This window comes from Tympanuchus pallidicinctus, unplaced genomic scaffold, assembly GCF_026119805.1.
Source record: "Tympanuchus pallidicinctus isolate F22 unplaced genomic scaffold, pur_lepc_1.0 scaffold3, whole genome shotgun sequence".
In the NCBI taxonomy this organism is placed as follows: Eukaryota; Metazoa; Chordata; class Aves; order Galliformes; family Phasianidae; genus Tympanuchus; species Tympanuchus pallidicinctus.
Genome location: NW_026294747.1, coordinates 35205242 through 35226599, shown reverse-complemented (window position 1 = coordinate 35226599; position 21358 = coordinate 35205242). Strand labels below are relative to the sequence as shown.

The following is a 21358-nucleotide window of genomic DNA, read 5'->3' as shown; positions in this document are numbered from 1 at the left end:
GCCCCCCGCGCCGTGCCGCACCCGCAGCCAGGGCCGCGCCGTCCCGCGGAGGCAGGCGGCGGCCGGGGAGCGGCCGGGGCGGAAAGGGCTGCGGAGCGCGCCGGGGCGGCGGGGCGGCAGGAAGCGGGCGGATCGGCCGCCGCCGCGCTCGCCCCGCCGGGAGTGGAAGTTGTGTCCGGCCGCGACGCGCGGCTCGGAGGCGGGGAAGGGGGTGACCCGGGGCCGAGGGGGGGCCGGCGGAGACAAAGCCGGCGGCGGCGGCGGACGGGGTGTCCCCGCGCCGAGCACGTTGTGTGGCGCGGACGGGGGGGGCGCCGCGCCCGCCCGCCGCTCGGCGTCATGGCCCCATTGTGAAGCGGCGGGAGGAGGCGGGGGAGGAAGGATCCGCCGCCGCTCCCCGCGCAGTCCCAGGCAGGCAGCGGCGTGTCAGGCACACAAAAGGCCGCCGCCGGATCCTGCCGTGCCGCCGCTCTCTGCCGTTCCTTCTCCGGCGCCCGCGGGGGAGGGACGCGCCGGGCCCGCGCTCACCGCCTCCCTCCTTCTCCTTTCTCCCCGGGTCCCGGCGCAGCGAGGAGAGAACGGAACGGGGCGATGCCGCTGCTGCACCGAAAGCCCTTCGTGAGGGAGAAGCCCCCCGCCGACCTGCGGCCGGACGAGCGCGTGTTCTACTGCAGGGTCACCAATGAGATCTTCAGGGACTACGAGTAAGCCGTTTCCCCCCCCTTCCCCCGCGGCCGGGAGCGGTTACCCCCAACGGCTGACACCTGGGCGGGGAGGAGGAGGGAGGGGATTCCCCGGCAGCACCGCGGGGCGCCCGGCGGGGAGGGGTCGCGGCTGGCGCCGAGCCCGTGCCCCGCCGCGGGGGTGGGGGGGAGAGGGCGGATCTCCCGGCCCGGCCGGGGGAATCCCTTCCCCGCTCGGCGGGGGGATCCCGCGGCCCCGTCTTTCCGCGGGGAGATAATGGCAGGCGGGGAGGGGGCGGCCGGCTGCAGCCCGGCTCCTTCCGCGGGGAAGTGAAAGTTGCGCGCGTGGGAGGCGGCGCTGAGCCCCGGGCCGCTGCTCCCTCCCCCCATCTCGCCGCGTGTCGGTGCTGCGCTAGGCCGGGACGCGGCAACAACAAACGGCCGCCGCGCGCGCGCCGGGCCCGGGATCCGGCGGCTGCTCCGCGCGCGGTGCGTGGCACGCGCCCGCCGCACTGTTGCTGTGTGTGTGCGTGCGTTGTGTGTGTGTGTGTACGTGTGTGTGCGTATGAGCGCGCCGAGCCTCCGGGCCGGCGCAGGGCCGCGTAGAGCTTCTTGTTCCCGGCACCCTCTCCCGGGCCGGTGTCAGAGCCGCCGCGCCGCCCATAGCCGCGCTCGCCCCGCCCTCCGCCGGCTGCCGGCCCGCCGCCTGACCCGGGTGGACGCGGCCCGGCCCCGGGAGCCCGCAGCGCTGCACCTGCTTCCGGGCGGGGCGGGGGAGAGGGGGTACGGAGCGGTGGTGGAGCGCTCGTCCGGCGGGACTCTTGTCCCCCGCTCCCTCTGGTTACGGTCCTCTCGCTGCCCCCCCCAACCCTCCCTCCTCGTTCGTTCTCTTTTTCTTTTCTGTCGATGCGATGACCGGCGGCAGTCGAGGAGCTGTCGTTAGTGCAGGAGGGGTCGTCCCTAAGTTGGTGTCAGCGCTGTCGGAACAATGGGCGGAAAAGTGCTCAGCGCCTCTGGGCGCGGGGCTCCGTGTCCCGGAGCCGCTCGGCTCCGTCCCACCTGCGGGGCTCTCCCTTTTTTGTCTGCACAACAGACGCGCAGACTAATGAGATTAAATCAGAAATGCTTCTCGTTTGCAGCATACGAAATTAGAGCACACCTAGATCTTTTTCATGCTTAGACTTGTTTTTCTTACTCAAATGCACCTCGCCGAGTACAGCCGGGCCGGGGCCAGGCTGGGTAACCGCCTGGCGCTTGCGGGGATGGCTGCGCGGCTGCGGCGGCCCCGTGTGTCCGAAACTGCCCTTCTGGTTACCTGCATGGCCGTCACGTAATCGGGTGGCTCCCGTGCGTTTGTTGGCACTGCTCTTGAATACGTTTCTGGTGTATTTATAGTTTAGAGTAAATTTTAGCATGAAAGGTATCTTTCAGCTTTGGCACAGTGTGGTGAATGTTTAATGTGGAACCAATTCCTATATTTAACCTACGTATGAATGAAGGGATAAATTTAAACTTGTTCACACAGGCTATCCCTAGCGGTGCTAGTGCGTGGCTTGACCAGAGGTCGGGGCTGGGATAATGGTGTTTGGGAAAGTACTTCAGCCTTTCCTGTAGAAATCTTTTGCTTTTTTTTTTATAATTATTTTTCTGCATTGGATAAAATGGATGCTTTGCAGCAACAAGCAGAGTACTTTTTACATGGTATGTTGTTGTACTGTGGCTGGGTGTGTTCAGACGAAGGTGAGTTGGTGGTGATATGATCCAGGGAACACCGGCAAGCTCTGTAGGTGCCCACCCTCTCTTGGACCACAGATCTCTCTACAAAGCAGTGCCTCAGGTAGCTGCTGTGAGATGAGAATATTGCCCTCTTGCCAAACAACAGCAGTTAGGGTAATGGCAATATGCAGGGACCACTTCTTGAAAATGGTGCTAGTTGTTTCATGAAAGAAAGCTGTTGCCTGAATTAATCTTTCCTGAATCTACTTTTGTGATAATAACTTGAATTTTTTGAAGGGAGAGTGTAAAAGAAAAAGAATCTGACTATCTCACATAGGCTGCATTGATAAATGGGGTAACCTGAATTTACCTCATGTATATGAGCACTTAGTTACCTACTACGAACTGATAATTGTTTTGTTGTTTTTTTTTTTTTTTTTTTTTTTTTGAACAAATTTAGGGCACTGAAGAGTTATTTCTATGCTCGCAACAGCACCAGTAGAGATGAGTACAAATCATACGTAGCATTATTCTTTCCTGTGTAAGAAATCCTTATGCTAATGCAAGCAGGATTTGGCAAGACTGCTGTTCTGTAAAGTGACCTTCCTGTTAAGAATCCATTTCCTTTTTCATGAGAAATACCATCACACAATTTTGCAATCCTTTAGAAGAAGGTGAGATGGCGATGTTCAGTTGTATTTATCAAGAGCAGCAGGCTTAGGGAGCTGATGTTCTTAATGCTTCCTTCTAGTCCCTGCCATGAGGTCGGTATGGGGGGGAATCAGCCAAAGAGTCTCAGGAGTGGTGGTAGGAAAAACAAGTTAGGAGTGTGGGGGGGTGTGCAGTGAGATGCTGTTGCTGGTCTTGGCACTTTGTGAACAGCTAATTGAGATGTGCAGTGAGAACTACTGGCAGAGTATGGCAAGTCTTGCTTGTGAAGACAGTCTGAAAGGTAGGAACTCTTTGTTATTTTTTTCTTTTCTTTGTTTGAAGAGGCAGTTGACCTTAAGAGAAAATTCAATGGAGCTGAGAAAAACGGAGTAGTACAGAGACCAATGGTAGGAATGTGGTGAGTGAAGGGAGTTCTGCATCTTTAGAACTTACTGAAAAAAGCTTTAATAGGTTGGCCTGTGGGACACCTGGTGAAAGTCAAAAGGAGGTCTGTGTAAAAGGCTTCTTAGAGTATACCTAGCTTAATTAGATGGGTTTTTCTGTTTTGTTGAAGAAAAAGTCCTCAATTTGAAATATATTAATGTGTGATTAATCTGTCAACATTGGGGAATAGATGTCTTTTTAGTTGTTATGATTTTTTTTTTTTTTTTGTACACTACTACGCAGCACGTACTATTGACCACTTGTGGAAACAGGTTGAGTACATAAGCACTTCTGTGATGCTGGATGGGAGAGTTTGTCTGTGAATATGCTGGTAACATGGACTACATAGATTATATGTTAGATGTGGATAAGGGCTTCAGTATTAGAAATAATCTTGTTCACGGATCAGCCATGCCATATAATTTTTCTGCTCTTTCCTCTCTCTTAAATCTCCCTTAGCATAAGTTTCTCCTGTTCTACATTCTCCATTGTATAATTCTTCTGTTTAAAAAACAAACAGAACAAACAAACAAACAAAAAAACAACCCACAAAACTTGTTCTCTTCTGACTTGTTTTTAATATATGTTAAAAATGAATGAAAATTGTTTGAAACAAGCATGTGCTTGAAGTACTAAAAATACTGCAGAGCTTAGACTCAATAATGATGACACTTGGTTAGCTAAGGCAAGAGCCATCTCTTACTGCTGTGCTTGATTGGTTCTTTTATTTTAATATCCATTGCAAGCGCAGTCAACACAGAAACTCCAAGTAGTTTACTTCCAGAATTATTTCTTTCCACTAATAAACTGCCTTCTGTCCAGTACTCACAAAGCAGTGTGGAACTACCAAATTCCAAATGGTTTGCTGCTTAGCTTACCTTGCATGGAGGACCGATTCTGTCACGTCAGTGCAAACAGGTGTCCAGCTGAGAGTCAGTGTGAATTACTGTACCCACAGCTGGGTTCTCCTGGTGCAGCACCTTGATCTGATCAGGAAGCACCCGGGTGAGCTCAGTGTGTTGCCATCTGTGGGCTTCCTCCTAAACCCTGCCAAGGGTTGTGCAGGCCCTGAAACAGCGCAAAAGTCCCGAAATTGTAATACCCCTGATAAGGGTGTATTTAAGACTATGAGCAGCAGATGCACTTGCTGTGTGTGTTGAAATTGAATGTCGAATATGGCTGAGTGCCCTGCTGCTTTTTGCGGGCAGAGCAAGTACAGCACTGCTTGGTACCAATTGCTTGCTTGGTGGCTGTTGTGTATGATCTCTGTGAATCCTCTCATGTTGGCTGGAGTGTATTGCAGAGGCGGGGAGAGCAGTGCCACCAATAAAACCTGCTGTTGTGATTGTTCTCTCTTCTCTCAAACTGAGTTGGTGAGATCATTAAAACATTGCAATAAAACTGTGTTAACAGACTAAGCCACAGATGGTATTGATGTGTGATGTGTAATGACTGGCTACCAACAAATAATGCCTTCAAAACTAAAACCCATTTATTTGATATGGTTGTTTTTTTTTTCCTTTGTAACTTTTTGGGGCAAAAATCCATACAAAACAGAAGAGGAAATGAGCTACAGTGAAGCTAGGTACACAGAGCATTGTATGTGAATGAAAAAAGGTTTTCCTCCAATATGTCTCAATTCAAGTAATCTTAGAATTTTGCACTTGTAATAATCAGGGGTTTAAAAAAAAAAAAAGTTTCCCCCCAGAAGTTCAATACTGCAGCTTTAAATAGCTGGAGCACCTAGTGTCCCCACACAGGGAACAGCAGCAGCCCTTCAAGGGATACTGCCTGCTTCAGCTTCTGCTCTTTCTTTGGTCATTATTGAAACATATATTCTGATCTGTTTCTAAATAACTCTTGGTAATTATCAAGAACCTCTTTGTTAAGTGAGGCAGAAGTGTATGTGGAGAGAGATGATGGAGACTTTGGGGGTTGGACTCGATGATCTCTGGAGGTCCCTTCCAACCCCTTACAATTCTATGATTCTGTGTAAATGTTTATCCAGTGCAGTCAGTAAGGCTAATTAAAATTGCTGTGTTTCTCGCACAGAAGTAGTGAAATGTAGGCAGGAACAGACCTAGATGAATGATGTGTTGTGTATTCCATCACCCTTTTTTTTTTTTAAAAAAAAAAAAAAAAATAATCAATTTAAAGATACCTATTAAGTCTAAACTGATCTTTAAAAAGTCTTACTGTTTAGAGCTTTAGCAATAATAGTTCATATTTTGCTCATACCCAGTTGGATTCAATATGGTTGACTGAAGAAAAGGAATATTCTTTCTGTTCCATACACAGTATGGCCAACAGCCATCTGTTCTTCATATAGTTGAGAATAATTTATCTCCTCTCTCTGTCTTTCTTTGTTCTCCATTTTTTGTTTAGAGGAAGCAAAAACCAAATTGTCAGTTATTTCAGGCCTTAGATTGTGTATTATCAAATATACTGAGCAGGCAGAAGAAATGTTTAAAAAAAAAAAAAGTATAATTTGTGTTATATGAATAACATCCCACATCTTTTCCTCTTCTTTTCTAATTCTCCTGTTGTCACAGCTGATATTCTTCCTCAAGTATCCTTTTCTCGCTCAGAGGAATCCTCTGCTCTTACAGAAAGGATTATCTGAGCCAGGACCCTCCATTGTCCTTAATCTGGAGTTTCCATTTCATTTTCAATGTGTTGTTGTTGCATCTGTCCAGCTGCAGTGAATATCATCATCAGTGTGGCTGATGCATGTTTGTCAGTGTAAGTTAGTGGGGAGCCTGCAACAAAGAACTTCAAGCGAGAGCTGTGCAGTTCTGTAACCCTGTTATGAGAATGATCTGAACAGTCCTATCACTTAAAACAAAAACAAAAACAAAAAAAAAAAAAAAAAAAAAAAAACAGCAGCACTACACCCTGTAATTTTTTTTGAAGGAATGAACTTCAGTGTGGCTATCTCAAGTGCTGTGGAGTGCTCTGAAAGTGTTGTGTGTGTGCTTTGAAATAGCTCTGTTAAGCTAACACAAGGAAACAAACAGAATTTTTCACGTTGTATGTTGCACTCTTATAAATACTGATCTGTAAAGAGTTGTAAAAGAAGGCAAATCAAAATAATCATCAGAACTGGAACGCACTGAGAAGATGCTCTGCTGTCATACCACTGATGCACATGGTATTCTAACAGGGTTTTGTGAATAGCTCTGCCAGCTATGTGATCTCAAAAGTGTTTTAACAAATCACATTTTTTTTTTTTTTTATACCTGTCAAAAATTGAAAAGCTCTTCTTTCAGAAAATGAAAGCTTTTGTTTCTTGGTCCCAGTGTAATAACCAGTAAGTAAACAATAATAGCACTGCATTTTTGGCATTAGTTGGAAGTACAGGGAAGGAAGAGAATCAGTATTTGCTAATGGAACAGGAGGAGAGAAGGATCTGTGAAAAAATAGTGTGGTGGTTTCTCTAAGAGCAGTGCAAACAGTGAAGGAATAAAAACTATTTAGAGAAGTACTAGACATTGTTTTTTTCTTTTTTTTTAACCTCTCACATGTTTTCATATGTGAGCTAAGGCACTCCAAATCTGAAACATACTCAAGTTTCAGCATGTTTCTGTGATCTTAAGGTTGCTCTCTCTGCACAATTTTAGACCCTCCTCCTGCTAGTTTTTGTGGAAATACAGGAGATGCAATGAGAACATGACACGCTAAACCCACTGTGATTATTCTTGTGCATAAGGCCGCTTACATGTGAAATTTGCTTGTAAATAATAAATAAATAAAATGTCATCTGTAGTGAGAGGGAATCTTGTTTTTACAATAACAATTTATGAAGCCAAGGCTTAAGAAGTGATAAATATAAACCTTGATGGTGTTTGCAACCGGCATAGATGTAGAACTGTTTTTGAACTTGAGACTTACAACAGAAATTGCTGCTTTATAAACTGGGATCAAATTGAAACTGTTGGAAGATAACAATTTTCTCTTTCTCTTTCTGACTTCCTTTCTTTTCAGTGATTTTTTTGAGCGCACAATTCTGTGTAACAGCCTTGTATGGAGCTGTGCAGTCACAGGTAAACCAGGACTCACATATCAGGAAGCACTGGAATCGGAGAAGAAAGCCAGGCACAATCTTCAAAGTTTTCCAGAGGCGCTCATCATTCCAGTTCTCTACTTGGCCACCCTTACCCATCGCTCACGACTTCATGAGATCTGTGATGAAATCTTCGCCTATGTCAAGGATCGGTATTTTGTTGGTGAAACAGTGGAAATGATTAGAAGTAATGGTGAAAGGTAAGTCTACTTAAAATAACACGTTTCTTTTTTAGTCTGCGGGCTTTTTCTTTGTGTGCTTCTTTTAAGCCAAAAATCAGAATAATAAATTCTGTCAAACTCACCGGAAGTCAGATGATGCTTAAGCTAGCAATACTGTTACTGCTTCTAATTATGTTGGAGTAGGATTGCGTTTCTGGGCTTAGTATCTCATTCTTTAGCTTAGAAACAGCTCTCAAGGCAGGACAGTTCTCTCCGGTCTTGATGCAGAAGACTTTCAGTTCCAGTGGTGGGTTTGCAGGAAAGTTGTAGTCCCTTGGCACACCTGTGTGAGGAAGGTAGTGTGCTTGTAGAATGAGACCTAATTAGAAACTAGGAGAAACCGTGAGTTAAAAATGGTATGAAATTGTTGAAGAAATCATACAGGACACAGTCAATTGAATGATATTTTGTATACTGAAGTAAAGAAAGCTTAAAGAATCAATTAGAACTGGATTTTCATTTTCCAAGTAGTCACTAAAATTGTAATTGTATTCTCAGGTAATGAATTGTGAAATATCTGTAATAGGTGATTATCTGTGATTTGCTTTTCTGTTCTGTCAGGAGAAAGGTGCAAGCTTACACTGCAGAGCAATGAGGCGCACCCTATGGGCTTCATAACATTGTGTATGTTGGGTGGTAGGAATAGGGTGGTTCGACATAGTCATCAGATAACCCATGCAGAATAAAAGCATATTTTCTTAGCATCTCATCCAGACCTTGTTAAAAGGGAATATCTGTTCATGTGCTGCAGGAGACAACTTGCAAGGAACCTTTTGTGGATGTGTATTTTATGTGGACCTGTGCTTAATAAAAAGTAGGGAAGTCATGGAAAGCTTTTGTTCTTTTCAGCAAGCGAAGTCTCAGTCTGCAAAGCCTGCACAAGAATTTTGGTAGAGCTGCTGTTCTGTGCATGGAAAATATATATCCAAAGCTTGTTTCTGTTTTTGCCATCTGGTCTAGTGAGTAGACCTACATCATCTTTAGTGTCGGAGTAATCTTGCTTAGGAAATACATTTTTAGTCTTTATTCTCTTTTTTCTTTTTTTTTTTTTTTTCTCCCCTTTCTAATCAGGAACCTGAATATTATGAATTGTAACTGTGATTTACCTGTTCATTTTCATTTGCCAAATGAAATGTGTTTGTTTTCAATCTTTGAACATACTGACAGTTTCCAAATTGTTATCTCAACAAATGCTTTAGAAAATCAACTTCCTTTTTTTTCCCCAGGAGCAGCTTTCCCATCTTTCTGTTGCTTTTCTAAACTCTTCACTAAAATATTTATGTGTATCTTAGCTTTTCAAAGCTGAAATGGAAAGTAGTCTTGTATGAAGAAATGAGAAAGATTTGTATGTATGACATCTTTTGAAATTCAGAATCCAATTCAGTTTCATTTGTACAACATCATAAACCCATTTTTAAGTTTTCCCAAAGGAAATGGTTTCTGCTTACCTTGTGGGCTGAATTCTGCTCAGGTAAAGGTGTGATGTGTTTCTATCTCATAAAGATAGCTTTTTTTTTTTTTTTTTTTTTTTTTTTTTTTTTTTAAAAAAAAAAAACTAGCCTTTGATTCAGTCTTGCATCTTTCCATAATTTTGAATAAGCAGTATATTCAATAATTTATATTTATGTTCCAGTTTCACAAGAAAATTTATTAATAATACCTAAGCTAAATTTCTTAAGCCTTTGGGGTGGGTTAGACAATCATTCAAAATTTATTTCCATCTTTACCTAAACTGCTAAAGAATTTATATTTTAAACTGCTTGAGTATAGTTTGTTAAAATGAAGCATATAGAGTTCTCCATAGCTAACTGTATGCCACTGATATTCTGGGCAAATGTATAACAGGGAGCTGCTTCATGTCTTCACTAAGTTTAGGAAACATGTAAATTAAACGTTTCTGTAATGGCATTTTTAGGCTTAGAATAATTAAATAATATAAATCGAAGAGGTGGTTTGTAGTTATTCTGCTGTGCCATTGAGAGTTGACTTCGACTTATATTTTGAAGTACTGCATTGAGGATTATGCACACTAACTCATGTTACTTGTTAATAATACTGCTGTTCAACAAAGTGATTTGTGTGTTTGCCATGTGGAGCTACGTTTTTGATGGTCTGTTTTAGCAAAAATGTTCCCTGTCAGTCTCTAGTGATGTAGGATCTCATGAGACCAACGGAATTAGGCAGATCATGAAACCTTATTTGTGTAGGGTTGCTGTGAATTGCATTAATATATGAAGCTTTCTGCACATGGAACATCAGCTGGATTGTTTTATTATCTGGGCTCCCTGCATCTTTTAATGTGAAGCCTACACTACAAAGCTGGGTAAATAAAGGTTATTTAAGTAATTTAAGCATTGATGTAATTCGTAACTTTGTGCATGCAGTTGTTTGTAGGAGAGATTACTTTGATGCACTTTCCTATATTTTCAGTGAAGTAAGTGGAAGAGAATGTAAACACTGGAAAAGTTAATGTTTTGTCTTAAATAATATGCTTTTATCTTGAGTGTAAGAAGAATTCTGTAACACTGGTGAGGAACGGACAGGTCATCTGGAAGGGTAAGAATGGCCGTGCTTTGTCCAGAGGCTTGGCAAAAGACTTCTGAGACTGAGAATTCCTGTACTGTACCTGTGCTTTCTGGTTATTACACAATGTCGTGTCTCAGTGATTTTTCCTGGTCTTATTATGTGCCTGTTGTGCTCTTATTGTTTCTAGCAGATCATTGCACTGCTCAGTTTTGAATTTTTGGCTTCCACTTTGTTGCTGAGGTCTGGTAGGAGGAGCTCAAACAGTTTGGGAGTTATTGTCCTTCCTGTTACTTTGGTATGTCTAGTGCAGTAACAGTCATTATTGGCCAGAATGAGAATTTGCAGAGAAGTCTCCAATCCTGGCTTGGTCAGGCAGTCTGTGAAAATGATGCACGCAATTTGGTAGTCTAGTAGAAGCAGCAAAGAGATAATTGTGTTTGCACTTTAACTCTTTCAGATGATATAGAGTTTAAAAATAGCTAGCCTGCCTTTGTTTGTGTTCCGCTTTTCAGGCTAAACTTGGGCTGACCTTCCTCCAAAGTGGCAGCTGTGCCATGCTTTTAAAAAGGGAGGTGCTCAGATTAATACTTAAAGAACTGTAAGAGCTCTGTGTGTTTTTGTAGTGCTGCTTGCATAAAAGACGCAATCACTTTTTTTTTGAAACATCCCTTAGAAACTCTTATTATATAGACTAGAAACTTTAATTTTCAATTAAGTATAAACTTTTGTTGCTAAGGCATTGAGAACAGCTGTCAATAAATACTGTTACTTAGAATGTCAAATTACTGTTTATGGAAAGCTATTTATTGATAAAGGCATAGAAACTTTTTCTAGATTTTGTTACAGGGGAGAATGAGAGTAATATTTCATGTTATCGATCATCACTTAAGATGTTAAATAAGCAGCTAATGCTTTATCTCATACGTTATTGCAGCACTGGAATCACTATATTTGTGCTTCAGAATGTGTAGTTTAAGACCTGTGTGTACTAATCTGTCTTTCTGCAAAGAATGGCATATCTTGCAGGTTTTTATCTTGCTGTCTTAGTCCTGTGCTGCATTATTATTATTTAAAACTTGCTGAAGTGCTTTACAAAATCTTAAAATCTGAATTCAGTTATCTGTGGTGTTGGAAGCCTTACCTGAAACACCCATGAATGCCTGAATAGGCTGAATAACAACCAAATAAGAGCTAATACAATGTGATTAACTCAACAGCAGGACCTATGACTTTTAACTTGAGTTTAGCAGAGCTGCCTTTAAAAAAAATAAATAAATAAATAAAAGGAAACTAGCATGTATAAACAACCAGTTGTGATTTATCAGTATTCTGAGATTGGATGCTATTAAAAGAAATAACATCTGCCTTTATTTGGGTAACTGAGTGAGCAGTGTGATAATTAATTAATCTGTAAGCTTGCAGTCTGGCTTGAGCAATAAAAAGATCAGAGGTTTTATGTTGGACAACTTTACCAGCTCTTTGATTTCCTCTCCCACTCTTAATAAAGAGCTTGTGAGGTGTTACCTTCCTATCCTCACTGATGTTAAGGCACTTCTGATTGTAGTCCAGTGGTTAGTATGGGGCATAATAAAAAAAAGTAGTCAGCTGGCAAAGTGAACTAGGTTTCTAAAATGTAGGGAATAAGAAAGAAGAAAGCATATAGAAATGGCAGATACAAAAAGGAAATATACTTTTCATTTAATTTGACCACTAGATGACACCACTGCGAAAGAATACTTGCCTGATATCTGTAAGCAAGCAATACCAGAATGCTTGAAGAGAATGTAGTGTTTGTAAAAATGAAACCAACTTACAGAAGCAGTAGGTAGTGTTCTCTGTGAGGATGATTGCTTCATCTGAGATACAGGTTAACATCCTTTCTGTGCTCTGAACGATCTAATGTTGACCACTGCCAAGCTGTGTAAAATGTAGATAATCATGGAATAACATTGTCTGGAAACAAAACTTCTTTAACTCACCAATTGTTCTGCTGATGTCCTAATGTTTTAGGACTGTTCATAGTGGACTAATCACTGCTTTAGGTCAATTAGGAACTTCTGTTTTCTTCTCTAAGTCATAACAGCAACACATGGGAGCATGTTGCTACCATTACAATGCCTGACTGATAATGGCGTTGGGGTGGGAGAAAATATCCTTACCAGAGTTAAGATTATAGCTAGCTTTCTAACTTCATTGTTTGACCTGCCAACCAGGTTATACTTGATAATATGTGTAACTGACTGCTGAGAACTAGGGCAAGTTAATACAACTCACCAAAATGTTACCCCTTTGTTTGGGGTTTTCCTAAATTTAGGAAAATTATTTAAAACTTTCCAGTAATCCAAGATAAGTACTGTACTTGTCCAGCTATCTTCAATAGGTGTATGGTTTCCATGGAACAGACTCATAACATTCTGGAGTTTGTGTGCCTAGATTGTTTGATTTGGAAGGTTTGGCTACTGAGATCCCCTAGCTACCCCAGGAATTACATTGTCTAAGGGTTTCCAAGTGGGGGGAAACCTTAACTACTTCTCATTCATTTCCTGCTCTGACTCTGGCCAGTATTTGTGTCTTCTGCATGCTCTGGTTCTCTTCAGATCCTTCAGTGAGCCACCTGAAATAGCTGATAGGACAGAAACTTAGCCAGCTCTTACGTTGTGTTAGTTTTTGGCAGATAAGTGAATTCAATTTAATGGCAATTAGTAAGTCATACTGAGTGCCAAAGCTATGAAAAGCAAGCACCACTGTAGGCATGTAGCTGGAAGGAGGGAAGTAAGGGAAGATTTTTTTTCCTCTTCTGGCAGTGTCAAACTGTTAAATCATCTGCATCTCTCAGAACAGCGCCCCAAGGCTGCAGGTGCAATTTGCTTTTGTGCATCTTCAGCCAGCCACATCTTTACCATTCTCCTGGGAAGGTTTTCTGCTAGTTGTGCCAAACTGATCTTCAGAGTGCAGCCCAGATTATTCTTCATAGAGAATGATAGATATGGAGCTTCTAAAGCAACTGTATTGCGTATGTGTATCTTGCCTATTGTGCGTCCTCAGGCACGTAAGGTCTACTTCAGAACATCTTGACTCCAGAGGAGTTTGTGTTATATTTTTGCAATTTTATATAGCTTTGTAACGCTGTGCCTTTAAGTGTATGCTTAAACTTGAATTGTTTTGTAACAAGCACTTACTAGCTCTGTATGTATACAGTAAGTTCATACAGCATGGAAGTGTAAAGGTTACTGATGTTGGTTGTGTTCTTTTGCTTGCGCAGCTGTCCAACCCCACCTGAAGTTCACGGAAATCAGTAGGAAATCTCTCTTGCTGATTAGGAAGAAGGAAAAAAAGGCAACAAAAAAAAAACAACCCACAACCAAAACTGAGATATGTGCTGGTATTTGAAAACCAGTATTTTTTAGAATTGGTGATCCCTACTCTTGCTTTGTGTTTAAAACTCTTGGGCTACTGTGGAGGTGGTGCTGGCTCTTGCAAAGAATTTAGTCTTAAAGGCAAAGTGCTTCTTGAACCTTTCCCATAACATCTATTTAGCCCAGCTGAAGAGGCCTCAGATCTTGGTTTCTGGGACTAGCATAAAGGTCAGCCTTACGGACAGGCCAGAGAAGTTTCATGCTGTTGTTAGCAGTCTGTAATGTAGAAAAAGTTATGCAGAACTGTTAGAGGATGGGATGGTCATTTTCCAGGTTTTCTAGCTCTGGGCTGTCAGTTTCTGAGCTGGAGTTGTTGAGACTTCTGTAAAGACATGCGATGGTTATTCTGTTATTCTCAGTTTATCTGAGACTATGCTCTGAATATGTTTGGGATTCACTTAGTGCGGGAAACAAACTTTTTTGCAGTATTCACTGTTATTTCAAGGAAAGCTGTTCTTGACTTAGAGAGGTGTGTGTTCTCCCAGTAATACTATTTTTTTTTTCTCTCTCTCAAATACATTGGAATTAGCATAAGACTGATCTAAAGATTGTTGTGTAGCAATAAATGAGTTAAGACTGGTTGTGTTGAAAAGTAGGCTAGAGGTCAGAGAAAGATTTTTACTTAGAATAACATGAGGCACTGGAATAACTGTAGGAATACATGACAAGCTCTTAACGTGATGAATTTGTGAATGGTCTTAGATAAGTGCTTGTGTGTGATGGTGGGTAGCTCAATTTGTTACCAGCTTGTTGTGCCTCGGTGGCTGGAGGTTATCATCATGGAGTTTTTATAAATGGGACTACTGAACTAAGTAAATCACACCATTTCTGTGATTTTTTTATTTTTTTTTTTTAATAATTTCTTTTTTTCTTGTGCATGTTTTTCTGTAAGAGGAATCCTAATCTGATCAGTTTGACTTCAACATAAGCTGACTAAAGATCTTACGGTATCCTTTTTAGAAAGTATTTAAACTGGTGTTCTTTATTTGGATGTCCTGATTCAGCTTTTAGCTCTGTTCTTTTATGTGACTTATGATGTAAAATAAAAATTCCTTGAGTTCATTTTTTACAATTCTTAACTTCTAGAGAAGAAGCAGACCTTCATTCTCACTGAAAGCTGAGTGTCTGCCCAAGGAATTTGCTCAAACTAGCCATGTCTTGACTGTAACAAGGCTAATAAGAAGTCTTCATTCATAGGTTATTAATTCTTTAGTGCTGGAAGGAACAATTGCATCATTTTCTTTAATCTCTTGTCTATTATAAGCAATGAAATGTAATGGCTGTTATTGAGCCAGGTACAGCGTGTTTCAGTTGGTTTATTTCCTAAAGGTTTTAGATAGTGATTTGAATGAAGGTATAGAGAATGCAGAATCATTTGCTTTTTATGTTTGCTTATTCCACTAGTCATTCTTCTTGGTTAAGAATAACAATGGTAATGAAAAGCAGCTTATTGAGGATTTTGCTACTTACTGGATAAAGCATACAGAATACATCATTTCTGCACTTAGAGAAGGCGATGTGAAATTAGAGATGCATGAGCAGTTAATTTAAGTGTTGGTAAAATACTCGGTGGCTAAATAATCAGCCTCCTTTGTTCAAGAGGATCGATTCGTTTATGTTTCAGATTCTTTGTCCTCTCGTGGCACTGGGTAGGGTAGATTGTGATTCAGCTCTCATGTGGCTGTTTTACTGTGATTACAAATTCAGTGTGTATGCGCTCCCTCTAGTGGTCGTGAAGCTGAATAGTTTAGGCAGGCTTCAGTAGCCCTGTCTATCAACGTTCATTGATGCTTTTGATTATTTTCCACTGGAAATCCATTTAAACGCTATTAAATTGAGCGGAACTCTCTATGATATGCATTTAGTAACGTGGAAAGAAGTTCTGCTAAGTTCTTTTTTTATTAAAACTGGTAAATTTTTTGTATTAGAAAAAAAAACAGCCAGATAATGCACATCCTTCCATCCACTCATCTCCATATTATTAATATGAAGTGGGAGCCTGTGATATTTTGAATACTGGAAAAGCAAGGTCTTACAGCAACGGCGTATCTGATGTACTTGGCTGCTCTCAGGATTGAGCTGGTGCTGGGCCAGCCCTTAATAAGCCCCCTTGGACCTGCGCTGAGGCTGTGAACAGCCACTAGGATCTGTCTCTGTTACGTAGTCGGGTGCTCTTGGTTCTTTACATGGAGTCTGTTTAGATTTGCACAGTTAATTAACTTGAGCTCTGCTCATCAGGAAAACGTGCCTTCCAGACCCAAACCAGCTAGCTGTGGAAACAGGGCCAGCTGTGTTTGAATGGCAGTGTGCCTGAGGTTAATAAGTCCAGTGGACTCAAGCTGGCTCTACATGAAGACAGCTCTGGTGTCCCCATGGATAATTAAGCATATTGATTGTCCTCTTTACTCTAGGAATACATGAGGATGTTAATAGATTATATTTATTTATTTATTTTGGTAACATGCCTTGTGGAGTGCATTGGAGAGCTTGCTCTCTGTTGGAGAGAGGTGTTGGAGAGGCTGCAGGCACTGACTGCTTTGCAGCTTCTAGCTAAACTCACAGGGATTTGTCAGTGCTCTGCCCCTCAGTTGTGTGATTTTTTTTTTTGTTGGTTTGTTTGTTTGTTTTTGTTTTTTTGCTATTCTGTGCCTCGTCCCCGTTTCCTGCTTGCGGAGTTTTTATATCATGCTCAGGTTCAAAAAGAGGTGACTGTTTGAAGAAATATTTTGGTTTTGTTTGAAGAAATATTTGGACATTGTTTTCTTTTTGCCAGTGTTCAGTTCAATTTGGATAAGGAATACTTCAAATTTGGCTGCCACAGACTTTTTTTCAGTTTATCTTAGTTTGTTTCTTAATTTAGGCATAATGCCAGGCTAATTCAAGCCCTGTGCTTCATATATTTTCTGTCATACTCATTTCAAGTGGTAGTGTTTGGTGCCTAGAAGAAGAGAATCATTGTTTGTGTCCTCCCCCACTCCTTTGGGCTTTTAATGGTAGTACATGACAGCATCCATTGACTGTGATAGTTAATTTTTGTGAAGCAGACAGGACTTCAGGAGATCAAACTACAAAATATGAACAAGGGAATTCCAGGAAAGGGTGAAAGCTAGCAGTTAAGAATCAGCTGTGATAGTTATCCACTGTTAAGTGTACATGAATTGTAGTTTTTGATATGTAATTAATTGTCTTTTTTTATAACTAGCATTCAGGATGCTAGTTACAAAGGGGTAGACTTGTTTTGTCAATTGTGTGCATGCCAGATGGAGCCTTAATATGTGTCAGCAGATAAATGGGCCATTATTAAGATTAGATGCATAATGATCATTTCAGCCTTGTTTATTTAGGTCATGAACAACGGTACAAAATGATCTCTTTAAGTTTAAAAAAAAAAAAAAAAAAAAACCAAAAAAACCAACAAACTTTGGAATTGAGAATCTTGCTTTCCTTAGATTATTCTGAAAATAAGCATAACAGATTTGTTTGATGGACTGTTTTCAAGCAACATATTGTTAACTTTCAGTATTTTTTTTTTTTTCCAAACTTTAAACTTACTTGAGTAAACTTAACATTGAAACTAATTCTACCAGTGACTTGAGAGTTGTTCTGATTAGTGAAGCTGATGTTGTGTAAGCTAATGAGTTTATTCATTTCTTAGAACTCGAGAAATGAATGTTTTACTTAGTATTTCAGTGCAAGGCTCTTAGGTATTTACTTATCCTGTAGACAATATAATGTTGTTACGTGAGTGTTCTTAAAATGACAGCTGATACTTTCTGTGTTAGAGAAAGTCTTTAACAGTGATAAATGTCTGTGTTTTATTTCAGGTTGCAATGTCAGATTTTGGAAGTCATTCCTCCAGCACATCACAACGGAATGGCAAATGGCCATGTCAGCAGTGCTGATGGAGAAACCATTGTCATCAGTGATAGTGATGATTCAGAAACGCACAGTAGTTCTGCACAAAATGGGTAAATGATACTTATACAGGATAAGGCATTCAGGGTGGGTGGAAAGGAGACTGAAACAAACATGGCAAGGTCTGATTGAAACAAATTACTCAATTTGTATGGATTGTGAGTATTCTGCCAGCTTGGGGGCGACAAGATGAATGTTCTCAGGTGCCTTACACTGTCATGATAGTTACACTATGTATAGTCAGCTAGGGAACTATGCGTGATGAGAATCTGAGTACCTACAGAGTGTGTGCTGTTTATCTCTTTGGAATGACAGTGTTTGTGTTGAAAGATCGTGGAGGAGCCTTGTGTGCCTGTCACTAGTCCTCTCTACAGAACCCGTACTGCTATATTCTAGAAAATGCATTTCCATTTTGCAGTCCTACAGTATGGTACTACTTAGCTTGCTTGCATTACTTTATCCCCAGATATTCCATAATAGGCCTCAGAACTGAGATTGCCATCTGATGAAAAGACATGATCTTACTGGAAGTCTGTGAAGAATCTTTACATAGTTTTAATGCGATTGTCCGAAATAGAAAAATTTGCAAAAATTTCTTCACTTTGTGTGTGTAAATATTATACCATTGTATGTCATGGATTTGATAATGTTTTAGATGCAGATAATCAGCATGTCATGTATTAAGGAATTATTAAGCCACTGCAGCATATATATAACTTTGAATAAGAGAGCTTCTGATCTATGATGGGCTGTTAAATTTGGATTGTCTCTTTATCAACTTGCAGCAGCATTTGCACGCTGCTTATTCTAGCACAGTGAAAGATTTCTTACAGCAAGCACAGTGCTGATGGAAGAAGAATGTTTGAAATAGGTCCCAGTCTAGCAACTTACAGGCTCTACGTGAACTCCTATTGACCTTGAGATATCATGTGGATGCAGAAGTTAATGTTACTGATGGCTGCATTAAGAATTCCATGTCCTGATGTTCCTTGAATAACTGAGGTGGAGCTCCTCGCTTGGCTGGGAGTAGAGCAGGATTATTATTTTTGTTTTTTAAATTATCTACTGCCCTTTGAAGGTAGCACCCAAGTTCTTTGCGAAGAAGTCCTACGTCTTTGAGAAAATTAAGGCATTTTGTGTTCCCCAAGGCATATGGAATTAATTTGGAAGGAGATTGTTCTTAGAGTAGTGCAAACACATGCAGACCTGGCAATAAGACTGTCTTAGACTCTCAGTCTTTGGTTCTCTTTAGCTGATTACTTATTTTTCGACTCTATATTATCAAAGTAATTTCTTCTGTTAGCAAGAGAAGTGTTGTAAGAAAATATGAATACACTTTGAAGCAGTGTTTTGTGGTATACTTAAACAAAATAAAAAAAAACACCAAACAAATCTGTTAAATGAACTGAAACTGTAAACCTCTTATGGCTTTAAATTGCCTGCTGAAAGTTTTGAGCTCGTCTTTTGTGATAGTTCTTTGATATTTTTTTAGTTGTCGGTATTCCATGTCATAACATATTGTAGAATTTGTGTAACAAATGTGGTAGCACTCTATTTTCCAAGTTTGCATATACCCTGAAACTATCATTTGTAAAATCTACTTCAAAATAAAGCAACGTTGTCAGATTTTCTGTATAAGTATCTAACATTTTTTTGTGCCTTTAGGGATGACTTAGTTTTAAGGTCTAATCCTTTAGAGACTGTATTTTGCTGTTTGTAGAGGTTATGGATACTACTAGCCTTGGGACTTGTGTTAAGCTGGTGCGTTCTGCCTCTGTCTGCAGATAAGTGTCCAGATTTTAGAGCCACCTTTCAGGCAAAGCTGCAGTGCCCCTAAACAATGGTGCAGCAGATGCTGGATGTGTTTGTGAGGGGGTGGAGCACACAGCACAGATTGATGGGCCATCTGCAAATATTTTTCCTAAAGAATCCATAAGGCTACAGAATCTTAACTGGAAATAGATGTCATTAGAGATCTCAACCTTTCTCTGACCCCACTTATGTTTGCTTGGGGCAGAAATAGCCAAGTATTCTGGTTTTTTGGTTTTTTTTTTGTTTTTTTTTTTTTTTTTTTTTTTTTTTGTTTTTTTTTTTTTTTAAAAAAAAAGGCAAAAAAGCTCTTGCTGGCTATTTTTGTTGCATTCTGTGGTAAAAGCTTAGGTTGTACAGGCAGTCCATCTGTGCTACCCTGTGTTGACTTTGTCGGGTGTTTGTCCTGTGAAATGAATCTAGCTTTTGTTAATTTCTGTATGTTTTTTTTTAATAAGACTTGATAATATACAACAGAAGTTAATGTTGCAGTTTCTATGCCAAAATAACTGGACAGTCATCCGTTATTTAAAGTTTTCTGTACATACTGGATGACTACTTCCTCTTCTGCACTAAGCAATAATACTTTAAATCAATTTACAAATGAGGAATTCAGGAACATGTTCTTTTCTTAGGATAATTATTGGAAACTCAGTACCTAAGCTGGAAACTTGGTGTGTTTGGAAGGTTAGACTGGGGCTCCTATGTGTGACCCACTGAAAGTGAGAGAGGGACTTATCAGACTAAAATGTAAAAGTTAGTGGTGCAAGAGTTAACCATTTGTTTATTCTTTAGATCCTGCTTTCTATTACAGACATTACTGTGGAGAATCTGTGCTTTTGGTATAATGTTATTGCTCAGTCTCTGCTTTTCAGTGTCAGCACAATATTTTCTTGTGTCCTTTCATTAACTTTAAGATGCTATTCTATCTCTACAACTGTCTGTCTTCTTTTTAAATACTTTGTAAGTCTTGCTTGTCCTGTGCCTACTGCAGTTACTGAGAATATTAAGAAGGATTTTTTTCTGAACGTTGGGCATATATCAATGCTTGTCTTCCTGTTTGTTCCCTTCCTTCACCACAAGAAAACCAGCATCTCCACGTCTTTTTTTTTTTTCCCTTTCCAAGCTTTGTTACTGGCTTTAATGCAAGCTTAAAACAAGTAGCAGAAAAGCTGGCAGAAGTGAATAGATCCAATTAGGTACTGATAGAAGTTATAGACTAAGTCTGGTTGGGGATTCTGAAGAGTTCTCCTGTATATGTATATAAACAAAGCATGTAGAATGTAAGACGGGTATTTTGTGATTGCTATTAACTATTTCTTAACCTTTTCTAGGAAGAAGAAAGCCATAATTGATCCTTCTTTGTTCAAGTACAAAGTCCAACCTGTTAAAAAAGAATTGTATGAATCTGTTATTGTTAAAGCATCTCAGCTCAGGTAAAATTAGTATATGAAAGTTAAAATTGTGCTTTACAACAGCTGTGTGGGGACTGTATCAGTCATAGTAAAGATGTTTTTGATAAAAAGTGGCATTTTATGATAGTGATTTAGAACTATTAATTAGCACTGGAGCAAGCAGCTGTTTCACAAGCTTTGTATATTGTTGATTCCAAGCTTTAATAGTTTTAATGCATAAACCATCCATTCAGATCTGTTTTTTCACTGGCACACAGATGAGACCTGCTATTACTAATAGTACCTATACCTACTGCTCTGACTGAGGTTGGTTGAAAGCAGTTTGAGAACTCTATTCTATTATGTTCCTGGCCTATTCACATTGTGAAATGTTTTTGTTGTAGCAGTCATTGTAATCTGACTGCCTTACTATTATAATAGAAGATTGTAAAGATTTTCTGTAAGTGTTTTAGATGGGCTTTTAAACCTCTCTACCCTGGATACTCTGGAAAAAGTTCCA

At 40.7% G+C, this 21358-nt stretch overlaps 1 protein-coding gene across 5 annotated transcripts in view; it reads left to right on the top strand.

Moving 5' to 3' along the window:
• BAZ1A (bromodomain adjacent to zinc finger domain 1A) overlaps nt 1-21358 on the top strand; it is a 55018-nt gene that overhangs the window by 221 nt on the left and 33439 nt on the right. For 4 of the 5 annotated variants that reach the window (XM_052696837.1, XM_052696834.1, XM_052696838.1 and 1 more), the window contains exons 2-5: nt 569-704; nt 7479-7757; nt 17545-17688; nt 20779-20880. In XM_052696837.1, the coding sequence (XP_052552797.1) occupies nt 592-704; nt 7479-7757; nt 17545-17688; nt 20779-20880 (638 nt within the window). In that variant the 5' untranslated portion in view covers nt 569-591. Of the gene's footprint in view, nt 1-414; nt 705-7478; nt 7758-17544; nt 17689-20778; nt 20881-21358 lie in introns of those variants that run through there. The other variant, XM_052696835.1, reaches the window with a different exon arrangement.